This window comes from Cloeon dipterum, chromosome 4, assembly GCF_949628265.1.
Source record: "Cloeon dipterum chromosome 4, ieCloDipt1.1, whole genome shotgun sequence".
NCBI lineage: Eukaryota > Metazoa > Arthropoda > Insecta > Ephemeroptera > Baetidae > Cloeon > Cloeon dipterum.
In genome coordinates this window covers 6,221,410-6,246,931 of record NC_088789.1, presented here as the reverse complement: position 1 = coordinate 6,246,931, position 25,522 = coordinate 6,221,410, and the positions used below count along the sequence as shown (strand labels likewise).

Genomic DNA, 25,522 nt, shown 5'->3' with positions numbered 1-25,522 from the left:
AGATGCGTCTCTCTCACTTAGAGACACTTCCGAAGTGTCTCTAGCTGATTGTGAGTCGCGAAAGCAAGCGACTCAAATTGAGTCGCTTGGGCCGCAAGTGACTCTATTTGAGTCACTTGGGTGAGCGGGCCGATTTTTTCAAAGCTACATTGTCATGTTAGTTGTATAGAGTGGTCCTGTCGCCAAATTGAGCGCTTTTCTGAAAGCTTTTGTTATACCGCACCAGCCTATTAAGATGAGCACACAGCTCTCTTGGGATATAAAAAGATTGACTGCTTAGGTAAGTGTCAGGGTAGGGACCCATACCCTAAAAGTGTGGAGGAATTTTGAGGAATAAACAATCGCCTTTTTGGTACGATGATGAAATGCGCCGGTGAAAAGTCGCAGATGGGAAACCTAATTATCAAGTCTTTTTTAATTGTTGCCTACCTTTTGGATTTTGTTTAAAAAAGCATATATTTAGAGCTATTGAAAATCAACTTTATCAATTGTCTTTTGAAATTTAGAAAAACAATTCTTGATTAAGCAAACACATATGCAACAGGCAGCTTTTTTGCAGATTTTGACGGTTTTTGTTGACTTTTAAAGAGTCTAATGATTAATTAATAAAATAATTAAACCTAAATTAATCTGATGTTCGCAAAAACAATTATTATGATAAAGATTTTCTGCAAAAATAGATTACCTGATTTAAAATTAACTGCAGATATGATTTTATCACAAAAAATAAATAAAATTAACTTCAGATATGATATATAATCATAAAAAAAGCTTTTTCAACATTTGCATTATTTGGCGTTACAACCGTGCATATATACTTAATTCCTCTTCTTCTCCTGTTAGAGTGGACTCAACAAATCACTGTTACTCCATTACTTCATTCGCGCAGCATGTGGGTGCACTTTACGAAGAGCGTCTTTTGATTGTGAGAGGAAGCGTCTAATTGCATTGCAGGGATTTTAGAATCAAGTGCGGCCAGCGCGTTTGTTTATACAATTTAGGTCTTCTCTGGCTGGCTCGCCGGCGGGTGATAATGCCTGCGTCAGGAAGACATCCATTTACACGGGTCACTGCGTATTAAAACGATTTTCCATGTTCTGTGCAATAAAAACAGGCGGCTTCGGCGAAAACACACTCGCCGGACGCGCGCGAATGCAACTTAATTTCAGAGAATGCGGCTCTCACGATACGAAATAAAGAGTCCAGCAGGGCGAATGCACGCATATATTATTCCGCGAGAGAAAGAGAGGAAATTAGGCAAGGTGCGCAGGTGGGGTGCATAGTGCTCCGCTGCTGCGCGCGCCAGGAAAAATATAATCAAGGCGCGAGCAAAACAACAGTTTTCTTGAACACGAAACTTCGATTAAGAGCGGTGGAAATAACTTCTTTTTAATTGCGATTATTCTGCACGATGACAGCACAATTCGGGTCTCAGCGCGCCTTGTTTTTTTTTTTTTTTTTTTTTTTTTTGTGAATATGAACTCCTCTCAACACTTGTAAGCGGGAATTAAACACACAGTTAAATAAATGGAATGAAAAATCAACAACGGTATATTTATGCATTAGGAAAAATGCAGCTGTCAGAAAACTTTTAAGGAATATTTTCTTATCGGATATATAGCGTCATAAGTTTCTTACGCAATTCTAGCTCTTGCAATTTTTTAAATATCTTTCCCGGGTGATTTATAAAAATGGACTACAGCATACAACTATAAAATATTGGCATTTTTCATTTGATTTCAAAACATATCACGGGACCTTTGCAAATGGCACGTCATTCCTGAGCCATGAATATTTATTAGCAAAAATAAATGATTTTTCATGGCAGGCCAGCACTTCATGATGATTTTCAATTCTTGATTTTCCAGAAATTGTTTCAAAGGATGACCTGGTTTTCATTGTTCAAAATGTTTTTAGCATTTTCCCAATCTTATTGTACTGTGACTTATTTATTTATTTATTTAGATTCAAAGTGATATTTATAAGTCATTTTTCATGCAAATTTGGGAAATATTTTCATTATTAATAAATTATGCTACTGAAAAGTTATTATCCTTTTCATTGTGATTAGCTTTGAGGATGGAAGTTCAATGGAGACGTGGGAACTGTGCTCTCCCCACCCTTTCCCAGATTTTTGCTTTCTTTTTTTCGAAAAGCCCGGCTCCATTGCAGCAATTGGGCCCAGCACGTCGTGCAGTGTGGAGTACATAGGCTAATTTAGTGGGAGCGGCGGGTGAGTCGGCTTGTCAGAGTGGTTGGTGCACCGTACAATAGGCAGAGAGCACGCAGCAGCGCACAGCACACACACTCACACGCAGAAGTGCTCTCCAGCAGCAGCAGCGGCGGCGGCGGCAGTTTGGTGGCCGGTTGCCCGCCTCTCCCTCGTCGGTCGGTCGTTCGGTCTCTGCGCCTCGCATACATACACACACTGCTTGACGCTCTCTTGTTGTCTGCGGACGCGGTTCTGCAATTTCGGGGGACATGGACCCCGAGGTGGATTCGAATCTCTGCTGGGCCGACGCCAGCTCCTCCGAGCAGCCTGACGAGCAGCAGTACCTGCCGCAGGGCACCGACTCCCTGAGCTGCCATCCACATCTGGACCAGCAGCAGCAGCAAGAAGACACTCTGCACCACCACCAAGACCCGGAGTTCAAGGGTGCTGACGAGCAAGTAAGTCTGATTTTTGCATTTTTACACTTTTTATAGTAATTGGATTTTGATATAATACTGCCTCAGATTCGGTGCTAATTCGATTAGGAAAATTGATTTTTTTTTTCAAAAACAGTCAATCATTTAAGCTGATAAATTATTTGATTGAATATTAGTTAGTATATTCTGCAGAAAGTACTCTATAATTTGAAATATTTTGAAGATTAAATTAATCATAAATCAGAGGCAAAAGCTTTTACTTTTGGTAATAGGCTTGGCTCCTCTTTAGGCTTATAGCAGCGATGCTATCCGCGTTCGACGACTTATTTGATCCACCAATAATTTCGGCCCCTCCCACAGACCCAACGAACACTTTCCGCAAATTTTCTAGCCAAGATATTAATTATTCAAAAGCATTGAATTAAATAAATGCTGAGTGGTATTTTTGTCCACGTGAATTGGTGTTCAAAAATCAGCTTTTCATCGCAACGCAGAGTTGGTAAACACACGACACACAGCTTGTACATATATATGGAGTCTCTGGCTCACCACTCTACCATGCACTTGTTAATTAATTAAGGCACATGCAAATTTGACGCCGTCGTCGCCGAGGCTTATTTATTAATGTATGGTAATAGAGGCGGTGTTGATGCATGCGCGCCGGCCGAATTAATTTATTTTATTCGCTGCTCTCGTTGCTTATCGCGCGCGCGGTTTGTCTCTCTCGCTCGCTGTGAATTTATGCTGCGTGTCCGGGATTAGCCAATGCTGATGCCAGTGATTAATTTCAGCCCTTGACGACTGTACTGCATGTTGAAATCTCGACATTCAATCAATCGAATATATTGCAAAATGATGTATTAAGTTGGTTGGAATTTTGCATCATTGTGTTAGTAATTAAAATACAAATCATCATGTTATTAAGAATCCTAATTTGCAAACTCTGAGGGAATTTTACGCTGCGTATGTGAAGCACTTTTTTTAAATCGATGTTGCGCATTTTAGGAAATTTATACAAAGTCTCTCAAGGTTTACACACATTGTATACACTGCAGATTAAAAAATTACATTATATACATATATCATTTTCTGGTTAGTATTAAAATTACAAAAAAATAATTGCCAAATTTTTATTAAATTCTCAACATCTAGTTTTCAACGTCGCTGCTAAAGCATTTTTGTATTATAGGTTTCACGTGCTTCTGACGCGGCAGATGAGAACTGATTTTTATTTACGAGCAGTCATTTTTAATGCGATGCTCCAACCAGAAAAAAAAAATGCTGAAACGCGGCAACAGTCGGTCGCGAGAGTTACATCGTTTACAAAAAACAGCACGCGTTGAGAGAGCAGAGGGAGAGAATATTTTATTCCTCTCTTTTTCGCTTGTTGGCCAGAGCGAAATTTTATGACATTTTTTTATGATTACGAACTGCCTTTCGGAACAAAAAGTTATAAAAAACCACGATTTCCCTCGTCGAGCAAATTAACTGTCTGCGTGCCGCGCGAAATTCCAATAGCAAAATTCGCCTGTCAGCACGAAACGGACAATTTTTCTGCTGCAGCGACATTTTTTGCGACACCGCCAACTCCATGTCAATAAGTATACAGCGCAACAGTTCTTTACTAAATTAAATTAAAAGCTGCCATGATCGAGATTGCTCGATCTCCCCCGCGAGTAGTGGAACCCGAAAGGCAAACACCAATCGCGCGCAGTGCTGGAGGGATATATAAGTTTATCACGGCGGCAGATGGCATATAATTTAATTGAACAAGTACAATATAATGCATTATTCATTGCGTGCGGCGTGCGTGGTCTGCGGTGCCGGGGGTTTCTTTGCTGACTCGCGCGCCGGCCACACCTCTCGGACCTTATTTCGCCGGCTCATCTCATCATCAGTGCCGGGTATTTTGATATGGCACGGGTCCAGCAGGCGATGTTCGCCCCCGCCTCCCTCTCCGCCGAATGGAGAAAAAATAAAATCTCGGCCAAGAACCGAGGGAGGAGCCGCGTGATTGATAGAGGCCCGGATCATTATTGTCTCTGCGCCGCGCGCGACTCCGTCCTATTGCTTATTCTCTCGCTCTCGTGTACGTTTTAATCTCAGCGAGGGGCCTGCTTTATTTTTATTGACTTTATCAGGCGGTGCATGTCGGCCGCTCTCCGACCTGTGTGTTTATTTATCTCTGCATGCGCTTGCCGCGAATATTCATTGCTGGCCGGCAATTAAACGTGCTTTTTGCTCTCTGCTTTTGCACTTTTCTCGTTCCTCTTAATTAATTCCACTTGACCGCGAGGGTGAGCACTTTTGTCGCAGCAGCGTGTCGTCCACTTTTCTCACAATTATACTCGCACCTGACACCTGCAACCTTCTCAAGGAATCACCTTAGAGCAGGAAGGAAGTGCCCCCATGGTGCCCGCTGCCGGATTTGGACCCTTTATTGCTTAAGCGTATGGGAATCGGAATCTTTTCGGTTATTCGCAAGGTGACAAATCGTTGAAGAACGGCCACCAGTATTCAAATTAAAAGCGACTGTATGCGGGCTGCATGGTTGGAATTATATGTAAATCTTGATCTCAAATTTACTTAAAAGTTAAATAGAACCAGCAGCCCGTTGGCTCGCAAAGTTAAAAGGTATTCTCAGGAGTGTCAAAGCCGTGGGAGATATTTGAGCTGTTCAGGGATTTAATACTGGCTGCCCTATGTCAGAGATGGCAAAAAGGTGGTTAATTTGGTAACTCGAAATTCTCAAATAGCTAAATTCACTGGGAGGCGCATCGGTGCCGACTATATATATTATAGCCACTTGCTGGTTTTCGCACCTTTGCAGCAACTTTAGGGACAAATGTTTACGGCGTTTCAATAAAAGAACCTTGCTGTGGGGAGGCGAAAAGATGGCCACATTGGGCCTAAGCTCCTCTGCGGCCACTCGGGCCACTTGCTCCATGTTATCTGCTCAGCGGTGTTATTGGGACCTGCGACCCAGTGAGCTCATAGCCCGCAGGAAGTGCTGAGCAGAGGTTCATAAATAGAAAATAGGGCTCTTAAATTTTTGGTTCTGGTTGCATTTATACTTATTTGAAAGAAACCCCGTTTCATTCTTGCGGAAAGACTTTGGGATGAGGCAGTTCAGTATACGAGTGTTTAGCTTTTGATACAGCAGTGCTGCTATATTCATATGGGGACGTTTTTGCTAAAAAACCAAAATCTGCAGGGGATGGGGTGAACACCCCTAAAATCAATTTCATTGTCTCAATGATGCAAAAGACGAGTTAAGCGGTGTACAGTTTGTGCAATTCTGAAGGAGAACCCAAGAACCCGTTTGCATTATGCAAAAAATATTCCAAATTTGAATTTCTTGAAGACGTAGATAAATGAAAGCAAAAATAACACTCTAGAATTATTTTCACACAATTTAAACGTCTCTTAGGACTATATATAAGGTACTTTCAATAAAACAAAATCAATCGCCGGGTTAGAAATCAACAACATTTTAAGATAACTATATACCCAAAATAAACTTTAAATAGGCTTCAATTTGTGTACGTTGATTCATTCATGTTGGGATCCGCACGAGAGGAATCCAAAACTCGTCCCTAATATTTTACGCTCTCAAATATTTCTTGGCAACGTCTTGTGAAACCTGCAAATATTTTTAAAAAATTATTCCCCAACCTGAGAGCCTAAACAATATCCTACAACCCGTTACTTTTTTGGTTCCTCTCCTCTCTCTGATCTATTTACTCTGAATTTTATTCTGCTGTGAAAAGAGATACAACCCTAATTTAACGTTGAAAGAGAGTTGAATTAGATTCTGTGCCAATTTCAAATTTTCTGTTAGCAAAACAGTTAAATGGTCGGTACGCCTGCTGAGTGTTGCTGGTTAATGAAACGATAAATCATATCGCGAAGAAGCATGAAAGCAATACATCACTCGCACCTTTCATTATCTTAATATATTGTTTGTTATTATTATTATATCTCTCGCCGCTCCACGCCGCAGAAAAGGGCTTTGGGTCAACGAGCCGTATTAATTTAAATGTTCTGCTTTCACGCCTTCTTCTATTATATTGGGAATGCGCAAGGCAAAAAGGCTATAATACTATAGTGTGTATCTTTATTGTCTCTCAGTCCTTGCGTAGACGGTAATAATTATTCGGCTGATAATTATTCTCAGATAAAAAATATAACAATGAACACTAGAGAGGTGTTGATGTAATATAAACAGACAAAATCAAACATTTTCATCCATAAACGCAATTCCCTCTCCTGAAAGTTGCACAAAAGGCCTTTTTCTGCTTGGCATTACGATTTATGCCTCTGTTTAGTGTTCCTTAAGCAAGACAGTTTCCTCGAGGAATAAAAATTCTCGGCCTGAATGAACGGAGCCCATTGAGTCGGGCATCAGAAGGCAAATAAAACATCCAAAGTGTGGGTCCTTTATTATACGATTTGCCTATCTTGATAGCGCTGATTGTGGCGCGACCTGAGCGAGAGTGAGAAAGAAAGAGAGGACGCGCAGGGACCACCATGAGCGATCAGTGCCTGGGAAAAGTGGCGCCGCGCGATCAAGGGCTGCAGCTCTCGAAGTGTGTGTGTGTGTATATAAATTCGAGAGGCACCAAGAGCGACCCAAGATTCCAGCCCGATAACGTGTCGCCGCGGTCACGCTTGCTTTTTTATTATTTTCTCTTTACGGCCGCCGTTTGTCCAACAAACAAATAATGAAACCGAAAATCAACGCCGCAGCCTCTTCAGCCCGACGTATTTTTACGTGCGCCCTGACACCAAAAACAAACAACATCCGCCGGCGCGGCGCGCGGTCGCCTTTTGATGCACCTTTCCTGACCCTTGCTGCTCCTAATTAATATTCGTCCTCGCGGCAAAAGACAAAAAGTCGACCGAGAAGCGCAGGTTTCTAGCATGACGGCGGAGTGGCTTTCCGCTGTTTTTATTTCTCAGGCGTATGGGTGTGATATTTCGATTATTTTCCTCTCCAGAATCTAAGATCTTCCGGACTGCCTCATCAATCAAACAAGCGGCAGTGACGTGTTCACTGTTTCTTGATTCAACAGAAGGCGTTTTTATAATTATTTTCCTTGAACTTCAATATTCATGGAAAAAACAGAATCGCAAGTTTAGTGTTAAATCAGAATATTATTGGCACGAAATCTGAAGAATAAAAATTACGATGTTAAATTATATTTATTTGTTAAATAGAACTGACTATTGGAGATCAGGAATATGTTATTACAGGGGAATAACAAAAAATATTTTCAACACCATTATTCGCATCTCTAAGAGGTGATTGTTGTGTATTTTGAGCGTACATACAATATTTTTGCCGATTCATGCGGCTGGATCAGTAGGGCTCGGGACGAAAATTCCTAATTGAAAAAGCTTACAAGCTTTAAAAATCCAACTTTTGAAAATGGACGAAAGAGAGGCCGCATGCAGCAGCAACGCCGCATGTACGCTTATAAATTTCCGCCATGCAGAGAACAAAGGGAAATAATTTTCCTTATTTGCTTGCGATGGAACAATGCGCACACGTTGCCGCGCGGTTGATGCTTCCTCTGCTTTTGCGAACGTATGTCTGACAAGAGCCGAGCCCGAAGCGAGACATGGACCGGCGCTTGTTACTTTGTGTGTGCAGCACATATCACAACCGCAGCGCAGAAAATGGGTTTGCGTACAGTACGTGTGTGTGTGCGCACTGCCAAGGAGCCCCGGGCTCGACCCTTGGACCCACTCGCGCGCACAGAGCAAAGGGGCAACTTTATAATGAGCTCTACTTTCTCATCTTTCCCTTCATCTCGTCGTCAAGACCATCATTTGACTCACAAAAGTATATACACACACGCAACTGCATGCAGGCTAACGTAACGTGCTCGGAAATTAGATTTTCCATCTCCATTGGACTATATAATATATTTCCTTGCTTGCTATAATCGTTGGACAAGGGTCATTATACACACAGCAGTCAAACCCACACAGTTCCACGGATCATTATTATACTGGTTTGCAATAAAAATTGATAAATTACATTATTCTGGGAGCTTCAATTTTCGCTCTTAATAATGATTTAAAATTATATTTTTTAAGTATTTGTCTGATTTAAATTAAAAAATAGAAGGAAAAATCAAAGGAAATACATAAGGGATGAGAGATGAAACTTTCTCACTTTGGATGGGAGTCGAATAAGAAGACAAAAATTTGAGTACCGGATAATCCTTTCATAAATGTGTTTCAAAAGGGCTGAATAGTCGTCTCCAGTTTTAAATATGTGTAGTTGTGATCTGACAGTTGACTCCACCATGAACTTGCTTCTTTTTTGTCTTTTGTTGATTGCATATCGTTGTTGCAAATTTTCTTTTTCCCTTTTACTCCCAAATATTCTCAATTTTTTAAGAAATTAAGGAACTTAAATCTCCATTTTAGATAGTATTTTCTTTTAGAATAAAAGACATGGCGCTATTATGAATTTCGTGCCATCGTATTTTCTTTAAATAATTATCTATCGGTTTCTCCAAAAGGTTTTATTAATTTGTGCCACAAATATGTAATTTTAAAGAATTCTGTTCGATTTTAAAAGTGAAGTTAGATTGATTGATGAAATATAGCTGTGAAAATTTCCTACTTTTCTGAAATGTTCATCGCAAGAACAAATTGACCTACAATTCAATTTAATTTTTGAGAAATTTCCATTTTTTTTTTTCAAGAAAGCACTGAAACCTAATAATTTTACTTTGGATCCTAGCCACTATTCCCAATTCTAAGCCTAGTTTTATTGATTTTTTTAAACGCTCCCAGCATTAACATTAAGCTCTCCTGTGGTTATCACGCACGCAGAAAAAAAGTCAGAGATCTTGAATATTCAGTAAAAATTGGAATAGCGTTTCATGCCCCGTGGCTTCCTTTTAGCCTTCAACGAAGAGTAAGGGAAAATGTCTCAGAGGCGGTTTCCTGCGTATAGTATAGTGCAAATAAAATAATCGCACCTCTGCTCACTTTGAAGGTTTTCACTTGCCAAGAACAAGCAGAACAACCAACTTTTTGCTCCAAATTGCGTTGGTCTCGTGGTTTCACGCGAAGTTGGTGGCTTTTGAAGACATGTTTATTAATGCAATCCGGAATCAGTGGCAGGAAGTTGATACATCAGCGCACCTCTCCCGTATGCACCACGCCTCTCTCCACCGCCGCCGCATTAAAATCCGCGTAATAATACCTTTTCGTACAAGCGGGAATTTATTGCTGCGGAAAATGGAGCACCTTGCCACCGCGTGTTTTTCAGATCCGAATGCTCTCACCGCATGCATTGCACGCTGGCTGGAATTAGAAAAGAGAGCCATTATCCGAATAACAACCAAGCCGCCGCCGCGCCGTGTATATTTATTATATTTTGTTCAGCAGCAGCAGTGCGGCCGAGAGTTCTGGCCGCTCTTGCGCTGGTTATTATAATAATAGCATTTTCATACATTTACTCTCCCCGCTCTCTCGCAACATTGTGTGTGTAAATAGCGTTATTCAAATTGGTGCCATATAAAATTATTGTTTTGTATCTCGGCAGCACACACATGAGCACATAAATATTTATTGCAAAATGCAAACACACAACGGCTCTCCTTGCTCTGCGAATTTTTCAGCCAAAGGTCGCTGCTCCCTAGATTATACTAACAAACACCAATCAATCTTAATAGCACGCAACGTCCATATCGTTTATGCTGCGTATGCTGGCTTTATTTTAATTTTATGATTCACTTGCAACTTTGTAAGAATTTTACTAGAAATAACTCCAAAATTTATTAACCATCTAAAAAAACGAGAAAAAAGATTAAAATCCATGTAATTTTTATATCGAAAAAACCATCTAATAGTATTTTTAAGATGCATTTAACACCACTGTTTAAGTATATTTTATGTATTGTGGCGTCTTCCCACCACTACATGTTAAACATGAATATTGGGGATGATTACCTTGACTGTCATATAGGTGGCAGTGCAAAGGTGAAGCTCACCTTCATTGCACCTTAACCCCCACTCCATAATTAGACTCGCACGGAAGCAGTCACATCTGATATGTTGTCTCTCCAACCTGGATTGGAGAGACTGTCCGAGATTGATCCAAATGGATTTTGTACAGATTGACTGAACCCAAAATTGGTTCTATTCAAGTACTACAATCCTACGATTACTGTCACGACAAGTCCAAATAAATAAGATGAAAGATTGAGGACGTTAAACTGCCCTTCGTTTGATTTGAGGCTCCTCCAACTCGAATCCAGCCGCTACAATATGAAATGAGAATCCTTTTATAAAACTCATATATGAGATAGAAACCATTCAGTTGCCATATATCACGAAAACTCATGAAAAAGGGATACTTTGTTGTGACAGCAAACTCCTTTAGGTGATTTCTGATTTGTTTTTGTTTGTTGGATCCATTCTCTCTGATTTCTTATGAAACACCCTCGTGTCTTTTGTGCCAACTAGGCTTTATTTACTGTAATTTAAAGAAAAATCGAAACAGCTTGCGGGAGCCTATATACAAAGTTTACAAAAGAACTCTGAAGTACACTGTGAACACATGGTGCTATACAAGTTCACAAACCAAATCAAATGCTTAAGAATGGAAAATTTTAGGTACTGTGTGCGCTCTCCTAAATAAGAAAAATTCTCTTGTGCGGCAACCAAAATTGACACAGAAAGCAGCTTTAGATTAAAAATAGGAGGCAAAAACATTTTTTGTTGCAAAGACCTTTTAACAAAAGAGGACAAGGTGAAAAATGATGTTGAGTATAAAAAGGTGGTTTTCGTAGAATCTCCTTATATAAGCATTATACACAAAACTAAACTAAATTTACCCGCGCAGTGTCTCTGCTCAATGTTCGACTATATTAATTTGCTGTTCTGCCCCTCAGGCAAGGGCAAGACGCCCTATTATGTATTAGTTACCAGGAAAAACTTTATGCAGCCTTTTCAAAAGCACAGCGTGCACATTGCATGCTATTTTCATAAATAGAACGAATAAACCTGAACATTGATAAAAAAAACATATAGCATTAAAAATGTAATTTTGAACGCTTGCTCTTGGTTATTCTACATTAAAAATGATTACACCGATTGGAAGCTTTTGTTAATTGCATCAATCTATAAGTACATCTTTAGAATTGTGCGGCATTTTCATTTGATATTGATTATTTAACAACACGGTGGTTATATCAGTTTCTTAAGTTGCTACGTCTGCAGTATCTTAAATGTTTATTTTATGACTAATTTCTAAAATTATTTAAGCTCGTCGGTTCCTTTCTGTTTCTTATTAGTTCTTAAATCGTTTCCCTTGCCACGGTAATTCATTACAAACATACACACCATCCTCAACTTTGAACTTTTTAGTACAATGTTTTATTCCGTGAATTGAAAGTGCTCCATATAATAATAGAGACATTAAATTCGTGTTAAAGGCTAATTTAACAGGTTTTCGTTCTCTTGATCTATTACGAGGAAGATTTTTCAGACAGATTCCAGGTTAAACACCGTGTTGATTTATAAATCAGTGTTAAGGACAGTATGTTTGGTACTTGAGCTGAGATTTGGCGGTAGGAAAAGAAGTAAATGAGTGAGATGAGTGTATAGCACTTGTTTGAGTATCTGTGTATATCAGTGTCGTCGCTCGTTTGGCGGTTTATCACGAACACACAAGGCTTATCAAGTACAAGGAGCCAGCCGTCGGCGTCAGGGCCGATGCAGCTGTGGCGCTGCACGCTGAACACGCGCCAGGGCCGAAAAAGCGCGCGGACAGGTGGTTAGTCGGCGCCGATTGGCCGGAGTTTCTCGAGGGCATTGCGGCGGGCGTGGTCGCGGCCTCCGATTGGCTGCCGGCCGGTGCTCCGCCCTCCACGGGGAGGGGTGCCGAGATGCGAGGGTGCAAGAGGCTGCGGCCGTTCAGTCGTTCAGCGAGCGGTCTGGGGCGAAGGTGTCCGTGAGTGCCGAGTGCGGGACCATGTGCAAGTAGCAGCGACCCTTCATTCAGTTTCCACGCACACACAGCAGCGAGAACGGCCTCAAAATTGATCCCCACGAGTGCGACGCCAAGCCCGAGGGGCCGTCAGCCCTCAACTCGGCAGAGTCTGACTCGGACTGCAGTAACGGCGCCGCCAGTGGCAGTGGCACCGGGCCCGGGCCCGCCAGCGGCGCCACTCCTTCCGTCGACGAGCACTCGGGTTCCAACTTCATGTCGCCGTACACGCAGTTTGGCTACCCTTCCTACCCGTCCTCCACCTCGCAGGTACAGACTCGACAAAAATGTATTTTACACCAAAATTTTCGCTGTTAAAATTAGTAATGGGCAGATCGCGTGCCGCTGCTAAAAACGCTGTTATCAATTATGTCCGTCAGGTAGTAATAATTAATTTGCCGGCCGCGCGACAGGAAATTTTCAATGTCCACGCTGTACTTCCTGGTGCATGCAGGAATTTCCTGTTTACTCATTGGAACAGGAGATGGCTGCCCCGCTAGCTAAAATCACGTTAATCTTGTTTTTTTACCGTGATGAAATGATAACCACTGATGAGATGCAAAATTTTCTGTCAAAAGTCGCAAGTGGTAGCATAAAATTGGAATGTATTCTTCACGCTGCTCGTAATTTTCTCCGCTCCTCCATAAATATTATTGTAGGAATGCGCCAAGAGAGACAGATGAAAGAGCTGCCTCTTGATACGTTTGCTGCTCTTAACCCCCGCTGCGGCGCGCTAAGAAAATATTGACACAACTCATTAGTCGAGCGTGTTATTTTTTACCGCGCGCGACGCGATAATTAGCGCTTTACGACACTCATTTACAATTAGCACCACTGCACGTTCTTTGTTTCGCTATTCTCGTGATGTCAACAAACTCACGCTGAAGACACGAAAGTCGCTCGTCTCGTGTGCGATTCTATGAAGCCGCCGGCAGCAGTTTCCGAAAATAATTAGTTCATCTCGGGGCAGGTGCGGCTGTGAATCAATAAATCATGTGCTGCTGGTGTTTCGGTTCTTTTAGGGTCGATTGATTGTTATAAAATTAGCGGAACAACACAAAATAAGGCGCCTGAGGGCGGCCGCGAGCGGCCAATTACAGCGTGCACGCTGAGGGTCGAAATCTTTTCTTTTCTCGAAACGCGTGCCTCGCACACTGAAAAGAGCGCGCCGTTTCCATGGCAACCCGCGAGATCGGGTGGCTGCTGGCGGGCGGTCAGGTGACCGCATCCCCTGGCTCCCGACGGGGCACATTCGCCTCATTTCTCGCAATCATATTTCGATTCAGGAGGTTCTTTTGTGGTAATGTTTTTCCACACAGTCGTCAGGAAATAACTTGGTGCCGGATTTCTTGTGTGAGGCAATGAAAAAATTCTTTTAGTCGAAAAATACCGTATATAGCCCTTGTTGACAAAGCTCCCATTGGGTCTGATTGCTCAATTTTTGTTGATCCTATATATTGTGACAATAATTGCTGAAAATGTGTCAAGTTTAAATGTTGTAATACATAATGTTTGAAATATATGAAAATTAACATTCCATTGAATATGTTTCAAGCTCGCATGAGTTTCACATAAAAAGTAAGAAACAATTCTTTCTAAAAAAAATTAAAATAAGACATCCACAAGCAAAATCATATATTATTTATTAAAATTTAGTATCATGCTCAAAATTCAATTTTAATTCAGAGAAAAGATATAATAAATCAATAAATCCGGTAGGAAGATAAATGAGATGGCTTTTAATTTGAATGTATATATCTCTGGTTTGAGTATTGGAAGATATATGGGGCTTATAAAACACCACTGTATATTTATTATAGATTCGATTCAATCAGAAAGGTTGATCATGTGTCATGGTTTTCAGCAAACATTATAGTTGTAGAGATGTTGACTCTAAATTTCTAATTTGCACCAAACCATTTCCAAAAAAATCTCATAGAGATAGAAAATCTCTATAAAACGCGCACTAGACGAAAATTTTTATTTCATCGCAGTTTTCTCAGGTGTAGCACATTTTGCACCAAAAATCTTTTATCATGAAAATAAAGCTTATTAATATTATATATTTTACTTAAACTACATTCAAACGGAACTCTACTACATTGAAAATTTCTGGAAAACAAGGAAAAATATATTTAGATAAAACGATTATATTTTTATCAATAATTCCCGGCACGCAATGAAATTGTTTAAAAATTCCTCAGAGAAAATAATTACAAAATTAATAAGTTAGTTGATTGTCGACTTCAAGTTTGTTTGCTTCTATATTGTGTGACCTATAGTTCGTGCAATTATTATTTTCTCTTCAAAATGTGTATGTGAAAATGACAAAAAAAGTCAAGCCTTTATTTGATATCTTGTAGTTTGTTTGATTAATAGTACTCTTTTTGTAATTTATTCTTATTCTTTCAAGTTTTAATAATATTTCTAAAAGTTTAATTTATTCTTATGTATATTTTGTATGCGCAAACCCAATTTTCATGCATTACTCCAGTCCCCTGACAGAGCTGTACAATTTTATATTGAATTTTATAAGATCTAATACATTTGTTATCTATTTCTTCATATTTCAAATATGCATAAAAATGCCTTGTATTGTGGTACTTAAAATGTTGAATACTAGCTTTCAGGTTCTGGTTGCAAATGATTTAAAAAAATATTTTTCAAAGAGATGCTAAAATGACCTTATTGAAATCGTTTGGATAAATTGACTTTACACTGAAATGAACCGTATTTTACGTCTGTTAATATCGTTAACTTTTTGTGCCAGTCCTGTCTGTATTTAAATTTTTGATTTTTTGTTTCAGCTTTTGGTCGGCGGGCAGCCGACGGCGGGCGTGACCCCCGGGACCCCAGGGTCGGCGTCGCACGGCGGCAACGGCGGGGGCTCGGCGTGCTGCGAGAGTGGCCGGCCCATTGTGGTGGACCCTGTGTCGGGACAGAGCGTGTGTTCATGCCAGTACGACGCCCGCTTGTTTTCCTCCTACCCTAGACTGTCGACCTACGGCGCCACATACCCATCCGCCGACCAAAGCCCCTACTCAGGCATCGACAGCTCGGCCTTCTATTCACCCCTGGTGAGCATCCCTTTTGTTTCAACGCGCTTCATTTATCATCCGCTCTCCACCGATTGATTCCCAAAGTGCACAGCTCGATATTTACAAGCTTACGCTGTGTCATTAGTCATTGTGCTTTTATCCCTTTCGGGCTCTCTACTCTCGTGTTTTGGTTTAATTGTAGGCACAACCTTTATGCGCATTTCATATTCAGAGATAAGGATATATATATTGCATGACAAGGATCAGGAGATCGACAAACGATACAAAATAATGTTTAGATTAAAGATTGCACACGAGTCAGTCTGGTGGAACTCTCTAAATTGTACTTTGAATCGTGAAACTGAAAAAATTAATTGAATGTGATCAGGTTCAAAGATATAAATTATTTTGAAATGTTTCAAGTGCAGCCTATTTAACACAGAAGTATTTATAATTAGAGACTGGGAAATACTACTTTTCAATTTCATCCAAAGCGCAGGGTTTAACTAAAAATAAAATAACTTACACAATAAAGCCCATTTCGAAGGATATTAAAAGCTGCAGAGTTGAACAAGTTTGATTACAATGTTATTTTTATGAGAAATTTTTAAGCAAATCCTTTTAATCAGAAAATTAATAGAGAGTAATTTGATTTTTAAACTTGAAAAAAAATGAAGATGGTAATAGTTTTTAATTTATAAACTGCGCATTATTATTTCGTCACGGTTTTCGCAATTAATCTCGAGCTCAATTCCAACAAAATGCCGCTCGTTTATTGTGAAGCCTTATATCTGCGATTGGCACTCTCGCACGCGTGACAGACAGAAAGGGCCGCATTCGAGACCGCATATTCAATAACCGCAGAGCCGCAACATCAATTTGCAAACACAATCCGGTCGCATAAAAGCAGCGAGATGCACTCGATTTTTCAGCCGCGAATAAATAAATTCACGTGCAATCCTGTTTCGTTCGGCCTGCAACATCGAAACGTGGCATCGCGCGCAAATTATTACGCGATTCGTCTTGTCGTTACTTTTGTATTAAGTCTTGTTACAAGGCTGATCAAAGGCATGATGTGGCAAGTTGTTGGTTTATACGAGTTGGTGAGTGAGTGTGCCTGGGAATTGAGCAACCCGCACCGCAGCTGCAAGCCCGCCCGCCCGCCCGACAAGCCAACAACCGATCGCAATTAATGCGCTCAAATATTGCCTCATGAATATTTTCGGAGCTTTAATTAGTGACTGACAGACAAACATGCTGCTTAATCGCAGCAACAAACCAAGAAATTGCAGTGCTCACGATTTTCATCTGGTTCTATCGCTTAGGCAAACATACACTGAACATACACTTAATGTGTCAATATATATATTTCAACCCTTTTGTCTAATAAAAGGAACATAGAAGCTAAATGTTTTTCCTTAACAAAGGGCACAGAAGCTCAATATAGACTCAAAAATTTATCCATTTGATTTTTCTCTAACAGTAAACTCTGTGTAGCAATTTAATGTTGAAATATCTTACTGCAAATTGAAATTTCAATTTCAAAAAGAGTTTCGTCTCCTAAAGAAAATATAAATTTTGGGTAAATACAACTAAATCGAATATATATAGGACTAAACACCGACTGAATTGCCAGAATGCAGGCGAATTGAATAAAATTCTATTTTGTTTCAATTTCCTCTGACAAAACTGCTCATAAAACCAATATTTCGTCTTTAAGCGCTATCAATATTAACGCTCCATCAACTAATTTTCTCCATAAACTTAAAATATTGTCTGACTCGAGAGTTGGAAACCTAGACATTTTAATTGAGACAATTTTTGTCAATTGTCTTCTATAAGCTAGTTTTAGTATAAATAATTTTTGCTTCAATTATTGATTGCCAAATTCACGCTCTGATGACAAAACTATGCTATACACAAGTGTTTAACTTTAAATCTCTATAGTGAAAAAATGAAATAAATGGAAAAATGTGCTGGAAAAAAGGCTTGTCGTTGGTAAAATATATAGAATTGGCCTCTGTTTGATATGGCACAAAACAAATAAAATTCAGTGATTAAGGACATCGGAGCTAGCCGAATTTTTTAAGATGGGGTCTGATAGATTCTGGTAAATCAGAATGCTGACGAGTCCAAAATATCGGATCAATCTCAGTCCCAAAAAGCCTGTTTGGTTGAATTTTACGCCAGGGTCCTGCAAATGCCCTGTATAATTTCCACATACGGGCAAATACAGCTTGAATCAGCAATTTCCCGAACACGAATAATGTGTCCTGGAGGTATTAACTGCTTTTCGTGCGAACTAATTTCGCAATGCTCGGCGCCTATACGCAGACGAGAGTGTGTGCGTTATAGATTCTCTCTCGACCTGCTCGCGCTTGTCGGGCCAATTGGGCGTATATGTAAATTAGCTGGAAAACGTAATAATCGTTTTGTGCGCGAGGCAATAAGGGAGAGCAGGGCAGCGTCGTATGCACTAACAGGGTGTTATTTTTATTGCCGGGCATTGAAAATAATTATCATCTCTCTCGCACTCGCGCACCACTCACTGCATTATTACAAGCCCATGTTGGTGCGGTGTTGGTTATGGCGCCACTTTCGTATTACGGCTGCTAATAATCGTAATATAAAAGTGGGCATTTCTCGCCCGGCACAGGGAATTTCATTAGCCTTCTCTCTTCGGCGAAAAAAAATTGTGTCTCCCAGGGCACTTTGCTTTTCTCTCTCTCGTCGGCTCTAACTCGGCCGCTGCACAATAACACCGCGATAAATCTAATAAAGAGTGATTTAATTAATGCACGCGCGCGCGAGCGAGCGGCATTTTCTTTTTGATCCCGGAAAGGACAAAAACGTCGATCGCGCGGCGGCGGCGGCGCGTTTATTTTGTCTTATCTGCCTCGGCTAATTTTTTACTTGCTGCGACCGATTGTTTTGCTGCCTGACCGAGAGCAATGTCATTGTCTGCGTTGGCCGCCGCACTTTTTCGCCGCACACAACAATACGCACGCACTCTGCTCTGTGAAAGGAAGAAAAACGTTCGCTTGTAATTAACTTTCAATTACGACCGCGCTGGCCAGGACGCAAATTTAAGCATGCATTCACTTCAAGAATTGAGCCCGGATTTGTTGACTTAAAAGGCAATCGGGTTCAACGTCCAAAGAAATAATTGTAAATTTCGCTAATATACAACAGCAGTAAATTTTAGAGAATTTTTTCTATTTATTTATTTTATTTGTTTTAAAATGAGTAGAGAGGTACATGTAATTCGTGAGTTTTATGGCTTTATTTTTAAATTGGCGTAGCATACTGATTTTACAATATAATCCGTGATACAAAAAACGGAGACTTCAAAACAGGTATCAATTTTGTATATAGTGAAGATTATAAAAATTTTTGTTTGATTCTTTCCTCTGTTGTGTAAACCGATGTCGTCACCGCAGCACCCGCTAAGAGGCCGTGCGTGTCATCTTAATTCAGGCGAGGTTGAGGCAGCGCGGACTTACATTTAATTTCTTGGACTTTTGACAATCTCGGCTATTTTATCAGACGGCTGAAATATTGCGGTGCGCACGGCAAACAATAAACATTGCTTAGCAGACCCTTAAACGGTCTACGGTTACATCTTTATACGTGTGTATACTTTATTTTAAAAGCACAGCAGATTACACGATATCACGTTACATATTTATTGGCTTTTGGAGAAATATGCGCGCAGCTTAATAAAAGTTTCCGCCTCGCGGGCCGTAATTTTTCGCCAGGCAAAGATTTTGTCGCTTTTTCGCCGAACGAGATCTTTTTGCAGCGCACACAGTAGCATTTTTTGCGCGGTTTATCTGCGGCCGAGCGCTGTAGGGGGCCAAAAGCTTTCCCTGTATGAGAAAGAGAGACGCGCGCGCTTATCTCCGGCTCATAATATGCAGAAAAATTGCCTCGGCAAAATGATGCCGCGCTCAGATTGGCCGTGGAGCGTCCTTCGGCGACAATTTCACGGCAATTTCGAAACCGCCGCGCGCTCTACGGAAGGCTGTTGCTCGATAAGGAGTTATAGTTTAGCGGCGGAAATGCTGGAGTTTAGGTACGAAAATTGGAAACGTTATTGCAGCAGCAGCTGGTGCAATAGACACAACCCTCTTATCACGGACACAATCTCTACAACGTGCTGGATCGTGTCTCTAATTTTTTATTTTTTTTCCACCGCATTTCTCCTGGCTTTCCCTCAAGGGCAGAAAAATGGAAATTAAATGCGCGCTCGCGAGTCTTATGAACAAAAAATGGCTTTATAATTGCCCTTCGTGGAAGAGTCGTCGCGTTCTACTTCGTGATTTTAGTCGGGTTGCAGGTAAAATTGGCAAATTAGGCATCCAGAGGCTCTAGGTTCGAATATAAAATTTAATTGTCTCAAAAGCTTGGTGCTAATAAGTTGGTGTGTTAAATTGAAAATTAAGCTGACGCGCATATTAGGAGAATTTTTCGAGCATGAGATCGCTGGCACGTAACTTTTATTGGGGCAGTTTTACATAATACGGAAACATCTGCTCAACATCGTGTGTGTATGTATTTTCGGCCGCGTTTTTTTATCTATTATGTAAATACACAGGTGATATTTGGAGTGATAAAGAGCAGCGACTTTTAGGCAGAGCATAACACAGAAGTAGGGTGATGTACACTCTTCAACACACTTGCAGCTCCAACGTGCCCTTTTCTCCTCGACTTTTTATGCTAATGAGATCGCGTGACCCTGATGGAAAAGGCGAAATATTTTATACATTATGTCGAGCGCGGGTCGTTCATTATTCCGAGACGCAGCTATAGCTTCTCATTTCAATAAATTATTTAGCTTTGCGGATTCAGTTTTTCATTTAGTCATATGTACTTACGCATACTATTTTTTCAGTAGTGCGTATCATTGGGCGAAGGCAGCATCATTTTCCCAGCTTGTATATTATGTGTGTTGCGTGGTGTTTAATTGCTCTTATCAGAGCCGTATTACACGGGTTACAATAAAAAGTTAATGAGCCTCGTATTAGGCATACCGCCGCCACCGTTTAGATACAACGTACCGCACACATACGTGTGTATTATTTTATGCTTTAAAGCTCGTGTGGCACGAAAATCGGCAGAATGAAGTGTACTCGGTGAAATAATGAGCTCCGTCCACCCAATGAGTCAGTTTTGATCCACGCAATTTGAATAATAAGGCCAAAGTGCGCTCACAGTTTGTCAATTTCATGCATCAACACACACATGCATGCATTGTTTAAATAAAATCGATGAGATTGCATTCACAGATGCGTAGCCAAACAAATCTCGGTGAAAGAAAGGTAGCCGAATAGATAAAAATACAAAAATACGAGTCATTAATTAATTCCTGGTATTCTATATGCTAAAAATAAGTGTCAAATCATTAGGTGTTGGAGACACGCTTTCCTACGAAAACTTTGAGAGCGTCACTCGATAGGCTGTTCACATTAGTGTCAAAGCAATCTCGACGGACAGGTGCTTTTCCTAATCTCGATTGGAGTGCAAACTCCACTCTCTCAAACACACTGCTTTAAAGCCGCTCGGCGGATAGGCAAATCGACTATTTTCTTTCTTTCTGTTTCTCTGCGCCAATGGACGCAAGGAAGGATGGTGAGTGTGTATGTGTGTGTTTGCAATTTGAAAGGAGCGGCCGCCATAAAAAAGAGACGAGTCGGCCTGATAAGGAGTGCGAATTATGAAGTAGCAAAATGATCTTGCTCTCTACTCGGGCGCGCATCGCTATCACACACTCGAGGGACACACCGCACTCGATAATTATTGCTCTCATCGCAAATTATTGGCTTTTTATCAGAGAGCGGCATCAATGAGCGGTGCAGAGAGAAGAAACGCCGCCGCGCGCCTATCAATTTTTAATCTCTCCTAATTATATTAAGCCCCTGCGCGCGTTGATAATGTCGATCGAGCAATTCGCGACGAATTATATTGCTCTCTGAGACTTTTTTTCCTTTTAAAATGACCGAATGACGTGAAACTGACATTAATTAATCACAAAAATACCTTGAGAGATATTCATGAGTGTGGAGGATGCGATTTGAATAAAAAGTGCGACGACAGCACGATGCACACTCGTTATTTCTTTGCAGTACGTCTGGCCGTCTGACTCAATAATAATAAAAGTAATCCGGGGCATTAAATATAAATCTGCGTCGGTCCATATATCTCGCAGCCGCCGCCGCCGCTGCTGCCACCGAGGGGGGCTAAAAGCTGGGGCGAGGAAAAAGATGGATGGGGAGTCGTTTCCACCACTTTGCGCCCCCCTAAGAGCGCCAGCGGGGGTGGCTTTGCTGCTCTTTTTGCCTTGGAAATTATTTATTGCGCGCGCTGAAGGCAAAGGCACGTCTGTCTGCGATGCCGTAATAAATAGAATCAGGATACAGATCGTAATCAGGTTTAATGGAGTAATTAATTGCGCACCACTCACCGCGCAATTTCGCGCTTCCTTTGCCGCTTCACGTCGTCGATTTGATCCTCGCTGGGGTGCAGTTTGTTGCTGCATATGGGCTAATCAGCATTATCAATTTTGTCATAGGAATACCACCAAAGATATAATTTTCTGGTGACATGTGTTTTGAAATGAAATAACGTATTGTTATGCTATTATTCTTTGGAATGTTTCGTTGTATAGGTGAAGAAATAGTTGAATGCTTTTTTCAACTTGCCAGAAAGACCTTGAAGGATTATTTCGTCATCATAAAGTAGTTTCAAATTTTTGTTGAAGAAATAACGGCATTAAATTTAATCTGGAAAATCAAAATAAAATTTTTAAAATATCTGAAACTTTATTTTGATTTCACTTTCCTTGAAATAAAAAGTTAATGCTCTTTTGGAATTTTGAGAAGGGATTGTAAAGAGTTTAACAATGAAAAAATTATATTATTTAAATTGGATTTATATCTGTTTTTATTCTTATTTTAATTGGGAGACGAATCGTTACACCTAGACTTATAAGCGCTAAATACCAATTATACACAAAAAGGGTCAAGATGTATAGGTATGCCTATTTTTTCATGTAATTCTATTGAAAATAATCAATTTTTGCTGTTGAAGACCATTAATTTAACCTTCAAAGTACTAATTGAGACTTTAAATTTATTAAATATTTCTATAAAATTTTAATCATGGTAAGAGAGAGTTTAAGTCACACATTGTCGGCTTTCGATTTCAACTATCTACTCATTAATTCCCGCCTGCACAGCTCAGCTGTCGCTCACAAGTGCCTATGGTGAAATAACCCACCCCCCACGGTATTCCGGCTTAGGTGACTATCAAATGCCGATTTTGACTTTCCCTTTTCTCCGCTCTCTGACGAGTGACAAGTCCGGAGGAGAGCCTGGTTGCGTCCCTCTGGCCAGCTGATGCGCGCAACAAGGGCAGAGAAACGAACGCGATCTCACAGCCGCTCTCTTGTGTCTCTCTGGACGCGCGTGAGTGTGTATAAATAGAGATAGCAGCCCCTTTGGTTCGGCGCGCACTTCATTTACATGTCTGCGCGACCCCTGCCCGCGGCTGCCGGCGCGTTTAATTAAAACACACCCTAATTATTGCACTCGCTCTCGCATTGACACCGCGGCGCCACATGTTCGGGAGCAATATTTTTCGTTTAAATTCACGAGAAGGTTCACGTGAGTGTGTGTGGGGCGCGCAATAAAGCTCTTTTTCATGCACAAAACTGCTTGTGTGGCCCGTTTGCTTTCCCTTTATTGGCAGCAATATAACCGGGCAGCAATGTGTGTGTCGTAAATTAGTGAATAACCTCCCTCCACACACAGGCAGTTTTCGACTAGCCCAAGAAAGAAAGAGTTGAAAAAGAAGCACCGCCGAAAAACTGCGCTCGGCGCTGTTTTTATTGCACGCGCGCAGAGCCTGTATTTACCTTCGCATGCAAATCGTTTTGTTCAGCTCCAGTCTAAACGTTTTATTGCCGCGTTATAGCTATTATTATTAAACAGTTAATTTTTCTGCTCTTTCTCATTTTGCTGCAGCCGTATAATAACAATAATCCGCGCCACGTAAAACGGAGGAGCAGATAATTTGCCAACTTGTAATTTGGATTGTAAAATGGAAACTCTTGCACCGATTTCGCTTTATGATCTGCTTCAGCGTTTTGTCGCAACTGCTTTGTGAACAAATAAATTGTGTAATCCCATTTTTGGTTGCAGCGCCGGTCAAATTTGTTTGCAAGAAAAAACCTGCATTTAAAATTAAATTATCCACTGTTTGTTTTCCGAGCCTATTTTATGATTCAGTTGAATCTGAAATTAATAGAGGAGTTAGCTACGGTTTATTATAGTTATACTCCTTTATGGCTTACCACACAATTAACGATTATTTGAAAAAAATATATCTGATAAACCTTGTGGATGTATATATTTAAAATAGATTTCAAAACGGAAAGAGAAAAGTTATAGATAAAAATCTAAGGGTTCCCTGCTGTGTGTATTGTTGGATTGGATCTATCAGAGCGTGCCGATTGGAGTGAAAATAGCAATTCTCCCAGCTCGCGTTGCACCGCCTTGACGCCTCCGTCTGCTCATTAATATGCACGGGACACGCAATTACCGCGGGTGAAACACACGGCATATTATATTATTAATAATATTATTGTACGCCAATAATCTCGGTCATTACATACTCGGAGAATGAAGTTGCAGCGCGAGAATAAGTGCATTTAATTAGGTTTTATTGGCGATACGTGCGGCAGCGTAATAAAATGCAGCGCGGCAGCATGTTCAACACACACGAAATTACGCGCGGCTCTTGCATGATTTCCCCCATAAAAATTAGAGCGAACATGGAAACAAACAGCGCGCATTGGGTGTATATTAACTTGTCATTGCGCGCGGCTCATTAGGAAACAAAGAGCCGGGCGTGTTCTCGGTGTAATCAAAAACATGAAATACGACATGGTGATTGCGCCGCCTATCGAGCCTGCATCGCCAAATTCGACTTGCGCCGCGACGGATGAAAATGGCCTGGCCGAAAAGCCCCAAATGATAATATTCGTGTGGCGTGATAGCCGGCCGTTACATGTGTATATTAAAAAAAGTTGTTTTGTTGGCAGCGCATTCGGCCGATTTGACATCATAACTTTGTACACACACATACAAAACACACTGTATGCGAGTTGTATTGTGTTTTGTTAACAAGGGAAATGAGACGATAGCCATCTAATCGCATTATTTTCCGTCCGTGTGTGACTTTTTCGTCGTACGTGTTTCCATTCGGCGAGACTGTATAATTCCGGCCGCCGCAGCCAACCTGCAATTATTGCTAATTAAAAACCAACCCACCATTTTGCCGTTTGAGAACTTTGTACGGCTTGCCGCAGATTACACAAGCCTTGGCGGCGGGGATGAGCCGATTGTCGCATATAAATTGATATTGTGCGATAATTACACACAGCACGCGCAAAGAATTTTCCAGCTTTGCAAGCAGGGTATGTGCCACTTTCCGCGTACATTAATGCGCGTGCGATGCGACTGACTATACGGCTTCCCGGTTTCGCATATTATGTGACGCGTCGAGCGATTTTATATTGTGTATTTTTTTCGGATAGGATTACCAAGGCTCAGGCCCAATCTGGGAAACCATTCGTGTAATCTGGCGTGCTCACAACAAGACCAAAGCGTGTCACATGTTCAATTTGGGACAATCCATTGATTGGTACACGCACGCTTTACAACCACTGGAATTGCGCTCCGCTGTTAGTCAGCGTGTTATATAATTCGTCCTTAAAATAACTCTAGAGAAGAGAGACAAAAAGCTGCTATTTCCC

General features: G+C 40.9%; 1 protein-coding gene across 2 annotated transcripts in view; it reads left to right on the top strand.

The window, feature by feature from the left end:
* The first annotated feature begins 2,204 nt into the window (after positions 1-2,204).
* LOC135941785 (homeobox protein araucan-like) overlaps positions 2,205-25,522 on the top strand; it is a 43,657-nt gene continuing 20,339 nt past the window's right edge. The window contains exons 1-2 of one of the 2 annotated variants that reach the window (XM_065487514.1): positions 2,205-2,670; positions 15,475-15,744. In XM_065487514.1, coding sequence (XP_065343586.1) covers positions 2,482-2,670; positions 15,475-15,744 — 459 coding nt within the window. In that variant the 5' untranslated portion in view covers positions 2,205-2,481. Of the gene's footprint in view, positions 2,671-12,579; positions 12,938-15,474; positions 15,745-25,522 lie in introns of those variants that run through there. The other variant, XM_065487515.1, reaches the window with a different exon arrangement.